The sequence below is a fragment of the Anticarsia gemmatalis genome, chromosome 19 (assembly GCF_050436995.1).
Source record: "Anticarsia gemmatalis isolate Benzon Research Colony breed Stoneville strain chromosome 19, ilAntGemm2 primary, whole genome shotgun sequence".
Classification (NCBI taxonomy): domain Eukaryota; kingdom Metazoa; phylum Arthropoda; class Insecta; order Lepidoptera; family Erebidae; genus Anticarsia; species Anticarsia gemmatalis.
In genome coordinates, this window is record NC_134763.1 from 7261171 (window position 1) to 7276401 (window position 15231).

Consider the following 15231-nt stretch of genomic DNA (forward strand, 5'->3'; position numbering starts at 1 on the left):
GTGCGAAGCGCGATCCAAAAGGTCGTAAGCGACATCGCCGCCATAGTTTTTATTGTACGCGATTCCCGATCAGCGCCTCCGGCTTATTTCATTATTATTACCTCACGTTGCGTTTTTAGCGGAGCGTAATTTTTGAAGGGCAGGCGTTTTCGTAGTTTCGATTAGATTCATGATTTTAGTTGAAGATTTCGGTTTAAATATTGGTGATTATTTATTAATTGTGTATTATTTGGCAATAGTAAACAATTAATTTTACACTAATATTAAGTCTGTCCAGAAAGGGAAGCCGGTAGGAATCGAGTTGTATGGAGCCTTCGCCACTGCTACGGGGTACAGCGTCAGTTACATAATAGCTGATAAAAATGTCAGTATACAAGTGCTAGATATATCTATGAATTTATTTACGACTAAATAAACCTAGTGGTCCCGAAGCCAAACGTTAACTTACAGACTGTGAAATCTTAACATATTATGATTGGTCATGTTTAACCTTTCGAATCCCGCTATTAGGCGTAGGTTTCTTTTTCAGCACGCACCATTTTAATGATATATTTATTGAGCAAACAGCAATAAACATAACTCTTTTAGTGAGCGCCGTTCTCCCCTGTTATTCGAATAAATTGATTGTAACCGCAGGTGTTGGTTTATAAGAAGGGGCTGTGTGTTACCGACCCGGCTGGCAATCGAGCCTTCCACTCGAAGGCAATTTCCTTAGCATAAACTCGATACTCGACGTTATCATCACGCTCCGCTTGCTTTACAATCTAATTTAGGAACAGGGAAGCGGATATCATGCACGCCATTTGACTGCCTTTGTCGTTGAAACGAAGAAAAACTTCAAGAACGTGCATGCTAAAAGATGAATACTGATTTCTGAAGAACAATTTTTGGAATATTAACATAATCGGTTTTAAAATCACGTACAATATCGCTCTCAAAATTATTCTTTTATGCAAATACATTTCCATCTATCTCGTAGAATACTGCTGCAAGCTAGAACGTTCATCCAGTCTGAATATAATTGCATTTCTCAAAAATACTCTCATTCTTTAGAAAGTACCGGCAGACCGGCGCCGTTTACCTGGCTTTACATTCATCTGCTTCCTGTAACTCGACGGCAAAAACTCAGGTACAGAACAAACACTATTAAACGCATTGTTCAAGTTTAAAATTCACTATAATTTTTCGGTAAATAACGGGAGAAACTTTACACAGAGAGTCACCCGTCCAGTATTCCGAGAACTTCTTTGAAGCCTTCCATTAATATTGTTTGCTATAGTTTGAGAGATCTGTTTGAAATGGTTGTTCGTAGCCTGGAAAGCGGCACCTTCATAGGGCTGTTATTAATATTGGACGTCGGCATTTAAAAAAGTCTGCTAAAACAAGAACATTGTAATTATCAAATTCTAGGCTTCGAACAGCTTTTTGTAGAACTAACTGCTGATAGACAATTTTGCCGGTTAAGTGAGTATTTTCTATCTAAAATAAGACGTGCATACATGGCAGTAATAAACACTTACACTCGCAAGGAAAATGATTATAGCAATTGGCTTAACGACGCCGTTGTGTTATTTCGTAGTGCACTTTTACGGTTTGTTGATGGCAATGATGGATAGTTTAATACGAAAAGTGATACGTAATAACATAAACTAGTGAGAATGATTATTTTACTGTCTTTATAACGTGTGGGATACAAATAGTAAAGAAAACTTTAACTTTTATGTAATAAATATAGAAATTTGGTTATAATAGAACTGTTGATTGTATACAACATCGTTATTAGACACTCTCGGTTTTAACCATCTCCAAAGCTATAATTTCGTGTAGCGCGATACTCTACAATTGGAACCTTCGAATATCGAGCGTCTGACATTTAAAATGTAAGGCAAAACTAGTTTCAACGACGTTCCGCTAGAGGCGCTGATCACATTTTCATACAAAAATGTTCGATAGCTAGCCGGTTGTCGATATTCGATAGTAAAAGAGAATCTGGCTGATGGTATTACAGATTTTAATTTGCGATCTAACTGTGTTTCCATGTTTCGTAAGAGTCCAATACGAGAATTCTTTAAAAACATTCGTAGTTGGTCTAAACGTTTATTAAAGCATAAATTCCTTCAATATCGTTAAATGATAGCCCTAGAGTTGTGAACAAGTCACGTGCCCACGTGGTGCATTACGCCACATACAGAATGTGGTATGGTTTTGGTCGGTAATTGATTTGCTTATGTAGTGTGAACGTAAGCTTAATTTCATCTTAATTAAACAAATGTAACGCGTTACGTTTGCACAATGTGTACATAAATCTAGCACAATGCAAATATTACTGTTAATTGGATGTTGATAAAGAGAATCGGTATTTCTAATTAGCTCGTGTATAAATAGAAGAAAATAATGTACTCGTACATTGTTTGATTTAAAAGTAAATATGATTACTTACATACAATTTCAAATATTTAGAAATTGTGTAGTATAGCCCAAATTTCATAATTGTTTCTAAATTCTGGTTGTAACGTATCTTTAATTATCTACATTGAGCAACAGCTGTTGTGATTCACAATATGCAGTTAAGTAAAGGACAGCTTATCAAAAGAATTTGAGATAGAATTTATCATAAGCCTATCACTATATCTATGAGATTTTCGGCACTAATCCATAAGTAGTGCAACAGGTGCATGGTACGTCAACGATCCTATAAGACAATTCAAACTGCAGGTGTCCCGTCCTGTGATGAAACGTTGTACTGAAATTTATATTAAGTCTTGTCTTACCAACGATTGAAGACACACATATTATCTGTAGCCGTAGGCGGCATGTAGGCGACGTACGGGGGCTACACATGACTATCTCCAAACATATACAGTATACATAATTAGATCGCATTATCTGAACAATGAACCTTTAATATAATCCGACATCTAATCCCATTTGCATAATTATGTGCGCTAAAAAACATAATACGAATCGAATATGGTTGGCATGTTTCATACAGATACAAATAAATATAGGTATGTAAATAAAGTATGCTACTTTTAGCTCTCATATCCTGACATGTCACGAACACTCCGGACCACATGTTCTCCCACATCTGCTCATGTCAGATACTTCGGATGTAACATTACCTATATTCGGCTACCCCGTGCAGCTACCTGTATTTCCATAAATATTCCCCAAGCGATTTTCAACTTAAAACCCTTTGAGATAGAGTATGCTTTGTGAAAATGAAGTCATAAGTAGGTTATGTGAAAATATGAATGTAGGGAAATTGTCCGGAGGTCTCACTGCTCCCGACGTGCCGCTAGCTGTCAACTGTCAATAGTGGCTTCCTCTATAGCAGGATATATCAACAGAAGGTCTTTGAAAAGGTCGACTGTGAAAGACGAGAAATGTGTAACTTTATAGTAATGAAAGAAGAAAAGCATCTGAAAAGAAAGATAGTAAAATATAGTCAACAAAAACGTGTCAACCATAAAATGAAGCCCATTGTGGGACTGATTCATTCGGCTATTATTTAGTTTTTGAACTCAACACTGTCACAAATTGTATGCTACCTACACGCGTATTACCGGGCACTGGAGCGAAACATTCTCCATCAAAGACCTACTCAATAATCAAGTGATTGCAGTACATGCGTAACAGTATTCTTTGCCCCTAGAGGTTAAATTAGCGTTATGCATAATGTCAGTACCATTGTGCTGAATTCGACGGAAGGTTTCATTATTACTAGGAAATCTCATGACATGAAATAATCACTGACCCCCGGTTCGATAGCGTTTTTGTTGTATGAGTTTTGACGCTATTGAATAGATAAACTACTGCTAAATGTATCTCAGAAACTGGTCAAACTGGTGAGTCAGTTAAAGCAGAAGTTATATTTCGTTAGAATTAGCTATTTCTTATTTCTGAAGTCATTAAGGATAAATAACTAACGTCAAAATAACTCTGAACTAATAGTCCTCTTTTCCATTCTTTACCCCGAATTTCTGCACAGAACTAGCCACAAAGCCATTTTAGATGCGCTGTACAAAATAACAAAAAACATGTATAGACAGATATTGGACGAATTCCGGTACACAATGAGGCCGGCCCACGCAAATCCTGCAAAATGGGACATCCTTCGTGCTAGTTGCATGCGTTGCATTGTTCTTGCGCAAGTGAAGCGCACCACCGTATACATTTTATTAATTTGTTTACACGCTGATGGTTAATAGGAGCGAGGTTTAATCTGGAATAACGAGCCAATTTATAGCCAGTTTCTAATTGATTATTTTTTGTGTTGAAAAGCATCTGCCTGAAGCTGAAGTATGCTGATGCTAAATAAAATAAAAAGAATTTTAATCAAGTCACGCACGAAAGATGTATGGCAGTATGAATATACTTATAATGAACGTTTTCCCCTATTAAAATCGACGGAAGAAACGAGAAACATTAGGGAAAAAATATCGCGACATAATACGGGGATTTTTAAAACAAAACAAATGGGGATGTTAAAGATATACAAATGTGACGAAATATATAAGCACTAGTTGGATTTTTGCGTGTATTTCGATATCTCGTTACAATCCAACCCTACTCTTACCCCTACGGGTCGATTTTTTATAAACCCTTTGCTTTTAATGGCCTCCAGCGAAGTTGAACAAAGGTTTTGTATAAAATGCTTAGCTAAAAGGTTTTATATCTTCTTCGATACTAAACATTGTAATTACACGTTAAAAGAAATGTTTTTTATTTTAATCAATTTCAAACAAAACCAATCGTAAAACATTTTTCATTCATATCATTCAAGAGTCTGTTCGTATTCTTTATATTGCCTTCAGCTCCGTATAAAAATCTGTAAGTCAAATGTTCTGGGAATTTCTTATAGCATTTTAATCGTATTCAGCCCGGGGGATGGCATCGGGGGAATTCCAACATGACTGGCAAATGGCGACGACTGTTATTATTACCGAAACGCATAACTTTCATGGACAAATCAGCACAAACTATGTAGAGAATGTGAATAGTTAAATCGTCCACTGTAAAATTCTGATTACATTCTCTTTGGTCGTTTCTAAATAGTTCTGTGCAACCGCAGCAACCGATACAAAAAAATACTTTTAAAATTTGCAAATGGAACGAATACAAAAAGGAAAACTTGAAACTTTGCTTTGTTCGATAAAGTATTTTTTTTTAAATAACGAATATTAATTACAATTACAATTTATTTCTCCATAGACTCCATGATTTATGTACCGTGTTATTTAAGTATAGTTTTTTCATTGATAGGTGGGCTGTGTGTAGCAACCAAATAGTGCGTTTCCTACGAGCTTGACCTTCAAGTACTGTGATAGGCACTGTCATGTCGGCACGTAAATTACCGAACCAGACAAAAACAAACGAAGACCATACAACGAATTGTCCTATACAAAACCAAAATTATCGCTACAATGATTCGTAATGAGTAGCCGTTTGTTTACCATTGTCCACATATTCGCACATGTTCTCGACAGGCCATCCCAATTCTCGTCGCCATTGTCCTACGAACAAAGGCCATATTGCAAGATGGCCGTCGGTAGGCACAATCCCACGTCCTTTCTTGTGGTCTTTAAAAAAACGGAATGGTCTGCCGGACGCCGTCAGTCTCACAGATGACCCAATTTGGAGAGACCTCAAGGTACCAAATGGCGTATTAAATGGTCCCAACGCGGTGTTTGCACTCGAGAAAGTACTGTGATTGCGTTCAAGTTCCGCCGTATAATGTTTTTCTTTAATGAAATCAAAATGAGCAGTCGTTTTGTTAAATTGCGGTTTCAATGTTTTAGTATACAGAAAACGTTTTGTTTCATTCTGTGATATACTAGACTACAATAGTAATGCTTTCCATTGTGTTAGTATTAACTCATTGTTCATTAGGTGATTCATTATTTTTTCAAACAAGTTATAACTTAGACTCAATACTTTTTATTAATTAACAGACAGGTTGTAGGTACCCTAGCCTGTGTACAGAGTGCTTTGCTACCGGTGCGACCGGACGTTCATGAATAAAGACTCTAGTCGGAAACTAGGCAGAATAAATACCCTTAAATAAACACGTGTATACAAGCCTGCTATCAATTAATTAAGAAATTCAGTAGCCTCTAGGGCATTTGAAAAAATAGCCAGCTCTAGACTGCTGCGTTACACGTGGTCCTTGTTATGTTGTGTACTCAATTTTATAACCAAACAAAACGTATCACTTCTTGTCTTCACGATAACACTAATACGATAGAATACTTCTACGCAACAACTCTTTAAAACATCATAATAAAGTTTATCATACAAATAGTGTCTTTATCATTTGAATGACATAACAATGTATGAATAAACAATAAAACTACGTGAACCATTAGGGAAGTAAGTGTCAAGTTGTTTTACGGCGACCTACAAGGAGGTCACATGCACCACAGGCCTAACGGTTTCGTTATAATAGTCTTCGTGCGTTGAATAAATTATACCATCCACTGTTAAGTTTTTCACGGCAAGCTGTCCTTAACAAAATTACCGCCTCTGGAGCTAGACTTGATGGCCGTGTTTAGAATGATTTGCTTATAAATGTCGGTCCATTGTTTCTACGATGATTTGTATAAAAGTACGTCCGCTTATTCAACGAGCTTCTTTTATACAAGAAATAATTATGCAATTTTGTAGAAATTCTAAATGTAAGAAAAATTACCGTGATTCGGTTGATTGCCACAAAATTTTACGAAATTATCTTGTTTACCAACGTTTGAACCATACCATATGAATACTATGAAAACTGAACAAGGACTAAGATCCTTTAAACATAAAGTTTTAAAGTATGAATATCGTCCGATGTAGCGGGAGTCGAAATGTAATTATCGGTTAGATAAAGCTATAAAAGCGACGATGCCACATAAAATAAAAAGTCATTCTATAGATAGCTGTAACCTAATATACCTAATACGAGCGAGATGCATTTTTCCGCCCAAAACCGGTGACTGTAAATGCCAGAGTTATTATTAGCAGGATAAAATCAAATATTGCAAATTAACAAGGTTGACCTTTAACTAAATAATATCTATTAAATACGAAAATATTAAATATTCACTGTAGCGCTAAATAAAAAATACGAACAAAGAAAATGTTTTCAATTGTAGTAAATGGTATTAAATTTTCAGCAAAAGAGCATTGACCTAAATTTTCAAAGGGCGATATCAGACGGTAACTAAGTCGTATTAATGAAGTAGATACTATATGATAACGGTTCAACAAGGGCAAATGGGGCTTAATTAGGAGTGTTCTAATTGTGCCAGTGCTCCTTACATCCTGCCAACATTCAAAACAAATTATAATAGAAGGTATTGAAGTAATAAACGTAGCATCATATAATAAGTCACTACTTTGCCCTATTTTCTTCCAAGCCCCTTTTTTAAACCAGTCAGTTTTTCTTTTAGAAACTATAGTAGGTATATAATTAAAAAGATTTTTCCGTGAGCTAGTCAAGACACCTCCAATATTAAACAATTTTGAAAGCTAGCACATTTGCTTCCACTATCACATGGTCAGGTAAAAAAGCCATTTTTCAAGTCTAACAAGTGGTATTTTTGTATATGTTAGATTGTTTTGATCCAGATCAACAGCATCCATCGTCTAGACGTAGCAGATAATGAGCAACGTCGCGACTCCACGTAACTGCTAGGGTCCGATGAACCGTCTCGCCTACCCCCTACCCACCCCCAACTAGGGGACATAGACGAACCATCTCCAAAATATAAGTGCTCTTTTCAAAGTCATATGTTTTACACGTTTGATTCTACTTATTATATTAAGCTTCGAAAATTCTGTTTATAGTACTCATTCGTTCGACAGATACAAAGAAAGCATGAAACAAATCAATAGCAAACACAATCTTAACATAAAAATTGCTGTAACGATATGTTAAAATGTTCACCGTCTCCATAAAAATTACTTAAATCATTGTCATATTTTCCAAGCGTCATGTTCTGTTTACGCAAAACGATTCAGCTTTGATCTTGATTTAAAAAGTTTTCATTAATTTAAAGCCATATAAATAGTCCTTTGTGAACAGTTCGGCAGCATTTTGGAATGGAACACTTCATTATAAGATAAAAGGGAAACTTGGTTTCGACGTTACTCTGCGTTATAAAGAAAGTTCCCTTCTGACAACAATATCGAAACAACCTTCTAACTTCTATGAAGTATCGTTTTAATTTTACTCAGCTGAGGAGTAAGTTGGGCGGTTTCACAGCGAATAGTGGGACAGCATTAGATTTAACGTATAATGGAAAAAGTTTCACCTGTACATGAACAGCATGAACACCGTCAGTTTGCACTGCCATAACTATTTAATTTTATGATTACAAAACATGAAAACGTGAAAGACTACTATATCACCACGAAGAACACTGTACTAACAATATACATTGTCACATTATTTATTGAACTCCAAAAGGAATACTTTCACCAGTAAAAGCTGAACGTTTTCTGGACCCTCGCCAGGCTGCACTCTCAATGATAAAGCACGGTTTGCACAGCGGCAATTACGTACGTATAACGAAAATGGAGGAACCTCTGAAATTATGCCAAAATTTACAAAGGTCGCCTCATCTTTACAAGTTTGCCGAGGAAAGGAAAGAATATCGCCGATGAGATGCAAGGTCTAGCATTTTTATATGACATAATCTAAAATCATGAGAACGGAAACCAGTTTTTATGTTCGTGATCTTGAAGGTTGCACAAAGATAAAATACTAGTGAAAGTAAGTTAACCGGGGCGGGGTGAACACGTAGCAATATACATGAGATGGTGAACGACCGTTAGACAAATGGCCCAACCTCAACATGATTTTGCGGAGAACCCTAATAAAACCTAATATCAACCACTGACATAACTCAAGCTGAATCTACGAGCCTAAAAAGGCCTCATCTAATATACATAATATTGTGATATACCTGAGAATGACTACTGGAAAATCAATAAATTTGCCATAACCAGTTCCAAAGGCCGTAAGATGATGAGGTGGATATTATTGGGCATTGCAAATAAGGAGACGTCGTGACACTTAGACTCGCTTTCTTGGTGATGGTGGTGAAGGTTTAAGGGCTTGTAGGAGGGTTCAGAAGTGGTGTTAAGTTCTAGGTATAATGTCTTAGTCTAGATATGAGGATAGGTTGTTCATTGCAGATCGCGGTTGTCAAGGCACAGTATCGATTGCGGCGGGTGTTGCGCGCCGGTCGGCCCGGCGACGTCCTTGGCCCGACCACGCCGTCTCTTACTCCCACCCCTGGTCTGACGTCACGCCCCTCCCTCGTTGACATGCGGATCGGGTCATTTGTGACGTCATGTGTCACCTCGTTAGCGCCATCAAAGATGATGCACCACTGAATTTTTATGATAACCGCCCGCGCCCCGGACCACTGGCACTGCCAACCCTGGGCAAGCCGTTATTTTAGATGGACCCGTATTAACTTGGCTTTGAAACCCTACCAAGTGGCCTCGAAACTTTTCTTTAATTTGGAACCTGGACAACTTTGCTGTAATATTGACTATTAAATTACATGAAACAAGCGCGAGCTTAAATAGGGTACCGTTTATAAAATGAAGCGGAAATTATATTTCCCGAAGCTAAGAGGACGAAAATTATGAATTTATTATTGCACGTTATAACGGTGCAAACCCGTCATTGGTTCATTTGCTCACATTCATGCAGGCCTCTTTGACAACTAGCTCGTTCAAAGAACTAATCAATTTTTATTGAAGTTGAGAGTGCTTCGTAGCTATTTATGTATGGGAAAGCATTTCACGTTTAAAAAGGCACATTAAGTGAGCGTCAACGATGTTGTTAACGATAAAACGTATTGTTTTATACGTAAATGGTTTTCTAATTATAACGTTACACATATAAACATTGGAATTGCGTTGTTTTATACTGGTGCGTAGTTGTTGTTTGATATGATAACGAATAAAAAACTGGTTATTAACTTCACGTAGGTATTGTATCCAATCGTCTTCCGCAGAAAAAAAAAAGAAAAAAAGCACGATAACTATTGTCAAATACTGAAAAGCAGATAAAAAATATTTTGATGCTAATCTCAACACGAATTTCATTAAGCGTTTTTTTTGGTATAAAATTTGTAGCAACTATGGCTACTCATATTCTGAGTGCAGTGGTGTCAAAATTACCACAAACATTCTCAGTTAATTATAGTAATTTAAACATAATTCATTTAACTGTTTAGAGGTCAGTATGCCACTAAACTTGTACGGAGGAGTGGCACCGTTGCAAGATGGCATCGTGCTCAACTCCACTTCGATGGCAGAACATTAGCATATTTATAAAAAAATATAGCTAGACCTAGATCTGAGGCCAACGAACTCGTAGAAATATTTGCTATTTATTTATAAGTGGTACTAGAGACATGGCGATCATTTGACACTATTTTATGAGAATGGCATATTAAAACAGGATTTATATGACAAACATAATTGTTTCGGTGCTCTGAAATAAGCGTCCTTAAATCATGTATGCAATAGTAATTTTATTCCCAGAGGTATAGCTATAGAGTAACTGAAAAATACTCAAAGAATCTGCTTCTTTCTACTTAAATACAAGATACGCTTAACACCTCGGAAAAGAAAAATTATAGGCAAGAAACAATGATTAAACGTAGATCTATGTATTATGTATGTGTTGTTCGGTTATAAAAAATAATGCAAAAAATCTCCATTAGTTACGCAGTTAATGAGTCTATTCATATCGGTCAATGTTTATGTTCACAAGGTTAACTAGGTAATAAACAATAGCTGAAACATCAATGCGCCTGCAAAATCATTCATCAGTGCAATTTATTTTTTTATTGTAAACAAAATTTGATAAACGCTTCTTTCATAGATGAGTCAGGCGGAATGCGTTGAAACAATATTATTGAAAGTCAAGGAAGTTTTTGCAAGAAAATAAAGATGTATTCATTCATGAGTTGTACATCGGCGTAAACAATGACGTGCCGTATGTTAATGTTCGGGCCACAGCTTCCGGTGGACATGGTACTTCAAGTGGAATAAATATATATTTGGGTATTCATTGTAGTATTTTTGCCGGTAAGTTTGCGATGTTAGCAACAATGGAAATGGCGTTCAATCAAATGAACAGGATGTGGAACAGTGCGCTGACCGCGGCGGCAACGAACTTCGACGCTCCATAGAAATTAGCAAGTGCGCGGACGCAAGTACGTCAAGCAATCACTTAAAATAACATGTATTTTGTAAAAAAATACGTTGGACTTAAAGAACTCGTTAACGTTCTAGTATTATTGAAGTGAATGTTCTTATAGTATTTTGCCTTGTAGTTTGAACATTAATAAGTATATTCACAAAGGACAAACCTATTAAATAATACTTTAAAACAGTGGGAAGTGTTCCTCTCTGCGTATTTTTACGTAGCTATTTTAAATAGCTAATAGTGGTATTTAAAAATCAGGTAAATACAAAACAACAAAATGATCACACACTACGCGACACAAATTCAGTGCAATAACCTGAACTAGCGCTTGTTATTGTTATAGTTGATTATTTTTACAAGACGTTATCATAAACAGCAGTGTTTTCACATCTGATAATATGGTCCTGGCTGGGCACGCCGGCACGCGGTCAACTGCAGTGACGCTCGCAGGGACCAACGCATTGTTCTCCCGGGGGGCACTAACCCATATGCGTCGATTAGATATGAGAGACGCCACGACACGCCGGCGACATGTAAACACTTCGGCTCACGCGCGACGCAAAGCGTAAACAACAAGATTTACATCAACAAACACTTGGTTTGCATGTAATGTTGTATTATAAAGACGTGGTAACTTTGTACTCAGTTTTAATAACGTGAAATGTTTCGAACTGTTGACGACTCCATTAGACGGCGACACATGATCGCAACGTTTTTCTGGCACCAAACCAAAGCGTTTCGTGTAAAATTCAGTTTTAATCGAAGCATTCCTCGTAGCACAGTGTCCTATTTGCGCATTGCGAAATTTTGAAAGCGTTTCCGAATCGAGGGTTGTTAATGTTGTTATCCGTAGCGCGTAAATGAAATACGCGTCCCCATTTAGCAATCGCGTATCAAGTCTTATTGTTTGTGCTCGTGTGGCGCATTGTTCAGATGTTTTGTAGAACAAACAGACATCGTCTGGTGCCCGATAAGAGGACCCATAGCGAGGTCTTGCGATATCGTTTCGAAATCGTCTGTTTGAAATGTCATCTGACTATGTTTACGAACTAAATTCCTTATCATAGAGCATTGCAACGAGTAGATCTTGCTTCTATTTCATCAATGAAGGAATAATAACATTCAGTGCACAGTAGCTGTCAGCGTGACTAGAATAAGTTTGTTTGGTTTACCTTAAGATTAATAGGGAAAAACCAGAGTTCGTAGGCGGCCAACGAATGTTGATGCTGAGGAATGTTTAGTCACGTGTCGTAAGTGTAAGGACATCCTGCAGTCTAACAGGTTGTGGCTGTTTCAATAGAGCAGAAACAAAACAAAAATAGACATACATTAGTCTATCACATTATATTGGAGAGCACAAAGGTCAAACGGAAACGAGACGTGCCCTCTATGACACGCTGGAAATAAATTAATGGCGCTTCTCTCCAGTAGATTTCATTTGTAAGGTTCATTGTCTTCATTTGTTGTTTAATGGATCACTCAAAAGCAAGAATGTTCAATAGTTTCAAACGCATTGATTAATATTTTTAGGAGCAGGTTAATAGTATAGATGCACTTTATGTGTTTGTATCATACTTCTAAGTCAAGAAGGTGAATATTGACAAATTAAAACCTGTGATTTCTTAACAATTTAAGACCTTAGTCATGGGAAATTGCCATTTTTAAAACGAGGACGCTGAATCATACGAATGTCCGATATTCGAATATTTAAAGTGATAAAAATATCTACAATATTTTATTATCATCCCTTGATTCACGCTTGTGTCGTCTACACATGTTATATCAACTTGAAGTCAAAAAGATCGGCCTTTTTTCGGAAGACGACAATTGTACATTAATCTGTTTAAAAACCTCATATTTTGTGAAGATTTGTAACTGTGTTGCTGTTCAGTAGTTTCTCATCTTACCTGAAACATGTCTGTGTCGGGGTCTTCTGTGTACTCGACAATGACCGCCTGACTGCGGCTGAGTGTGTAGGAGATAGAATGCTGACTGGCATCGAGGATCGCCTTGCTGCTGTGTGGTGTCTTGACCACGTAGTGCTTCGAGCGCCGCACGCCGTTCGCTTGCGGCCGCCTGTACAGCACGAATTTGCTGCGGCGCCGACCCCGCTCTCCCGCTGGGAGATATCCATTGTAACTGTAACAATAAATAAAACGTTAAATTTACATAATAATAGAAAATTGTAATTGAGGTCCTGGAGGAACCATTAATTGAGTAAAATATTATTTTTATCCCGTTACTGTCCCACTCTTCAAACAATGTCTTCTTCCAAAATGCTAACACGTCAGCCAAGTGCAATTTATGTTTGTATTAAAAAAAGAACTATCTGCTACTAAATATTTGCTATGCAAATTGTCAACAGCTTTTATTTTACCTGGAAAATTTACAACTCTATTTTCGGAAAATTCTGTATACCGCGCAACTGGAAAGCAAAGATAAAAATAGATACCCTATCAAAGTTATGTAAACCTCTGACATTTGCGAGTGAATTCATTAGAAATGAGTGAAATGACGCAGTATTGATAACGTCACTACGCAGTTATGAAAGATTGACGTAGATTGATAACGATTCAAGAGGAAAAGGTGGCCGTTGAGAAATTGATTAAAAATATTCATGGTTTGGTAAATACCCATGATGACATAAAACCTTGTTGTATTTGGCAATGAAAAGTTACCAGATTATAAATTTTATCTTATTCAAATCTTTTTGACATTGAGGTAACAGTGATTTATATGAGAAGTGTTGTTGAATGCACATGACAATGACAAAGGTGTCTCTTTTCAACAAAGATTTTATCCTTAGGTCAGCGTCAGCTCTCAACAATTACAACAATAAGTGCTTAGTAGTTAGTAATGCCCATTATAAGCATTAATCGTCGATGGGAAAGGTTAAACTTCCGTGAGAAATAAATCAGAAACAATTGACAGGTACTTGTGCCTTTCGGTTCGATTCCCACAGCTTAATACCTAAACAAAGACGGTACAAATTAAAATCAGAAATGCTGGTAATAATACCAAATCGAAAATAATAATGATACTGATTGAAAATATTTACGGGAAAAATCTTGAAAGGTATCAAACATAACGAAGAAATTTTTAGTAGCGGAAGAATTGTTCTTTTTAAAACAAAAAAGTGAAATGGTTGGACTACCTATTACCGTCTTAATTAATTTTGTGTTCATCATAATTAACAGCTTTTATTATATTAATGCTTGATATAGTTATAATTTTTGTATCGCTTCGATCTTACAATACGGAACAATCAAACGGAACTATCCATTGTTATAGTCCAACTATGTGGGGTTCTTTGCGGTTTCCAAAGCTAACCAGTCCAACTAATCCCTTGGGTCAGGGAATCCACCAATCAATAACTAGAAGCAGATATAACTTCCATAAAAATATCGGCTACTAACATTCATCATGCAAATATTTTTAACCATACGTGACTAATACAAACATTTTTAAAATGTTTTAATAGCATCATAACCACTTGTTTCGGTTGTTAGTAAACAAAAAAACACATTTTATTACGTTTATTCATGAGTCGAGAGAGTAGCCGCGATGCAAATGTCAAGATCGCGCCAAAACACAAGTGTTGAATCTCGCATTAAATAGCCGTGCATTTCGCCGGCGATACAGATGTAACATTTCAGGTAGTTCACACTGTGTTATATTCGCGGTAAGAAATAAGACAATGTTAGCGGCTCGACGCATGGGAAGCTGCACAAATGCTAACCTTTGTGTGTTGTTATATAAGTCGGCGTAACACACTGTCTGACATAAGACGTTTTTGTTGAAAACGTTTATTCTCGCGAATTCCCATCAGATAAACTACGTTTCCGCACAACAACCACCTGATTTTCACCTTTGTATGCGTTTCACGCTCTTTCCGACAGTTTTCAACTAGAAAAATGTATGTTTATTTAAAACATATTATGTTTTGGATGTTTACCGATGTTTGCAACTTTTATACATCATAATATACCGATTTAATATGCCCGACTGACGCA

At 36.7% G+C, this 15231-nt stretch overlaps 1 protein-coding gene across 1 annotated transcript in view; it reads right to left on the minus strand.

Annotated features, from left to right (window-relative positions):
• The window catches only part of Pli (E3 ubiquitin-protein ligase pellino), a 49703-nt gene that overhangs the window by 14900 nt on the left and 19572 nt on the right, over window positions 1–15231 (minus strand). Inside the window, exon 3 of the mRNA XM_076126448.1 lies at window positions 13126–13357. Within this exon, the coding sequence (XP_075982563.1) occupies window positions 13126–13357 (232 nt within the window). The remainder of the gene's footprint in view (window positions 1–13125; window positions 13358–15231) is intronic.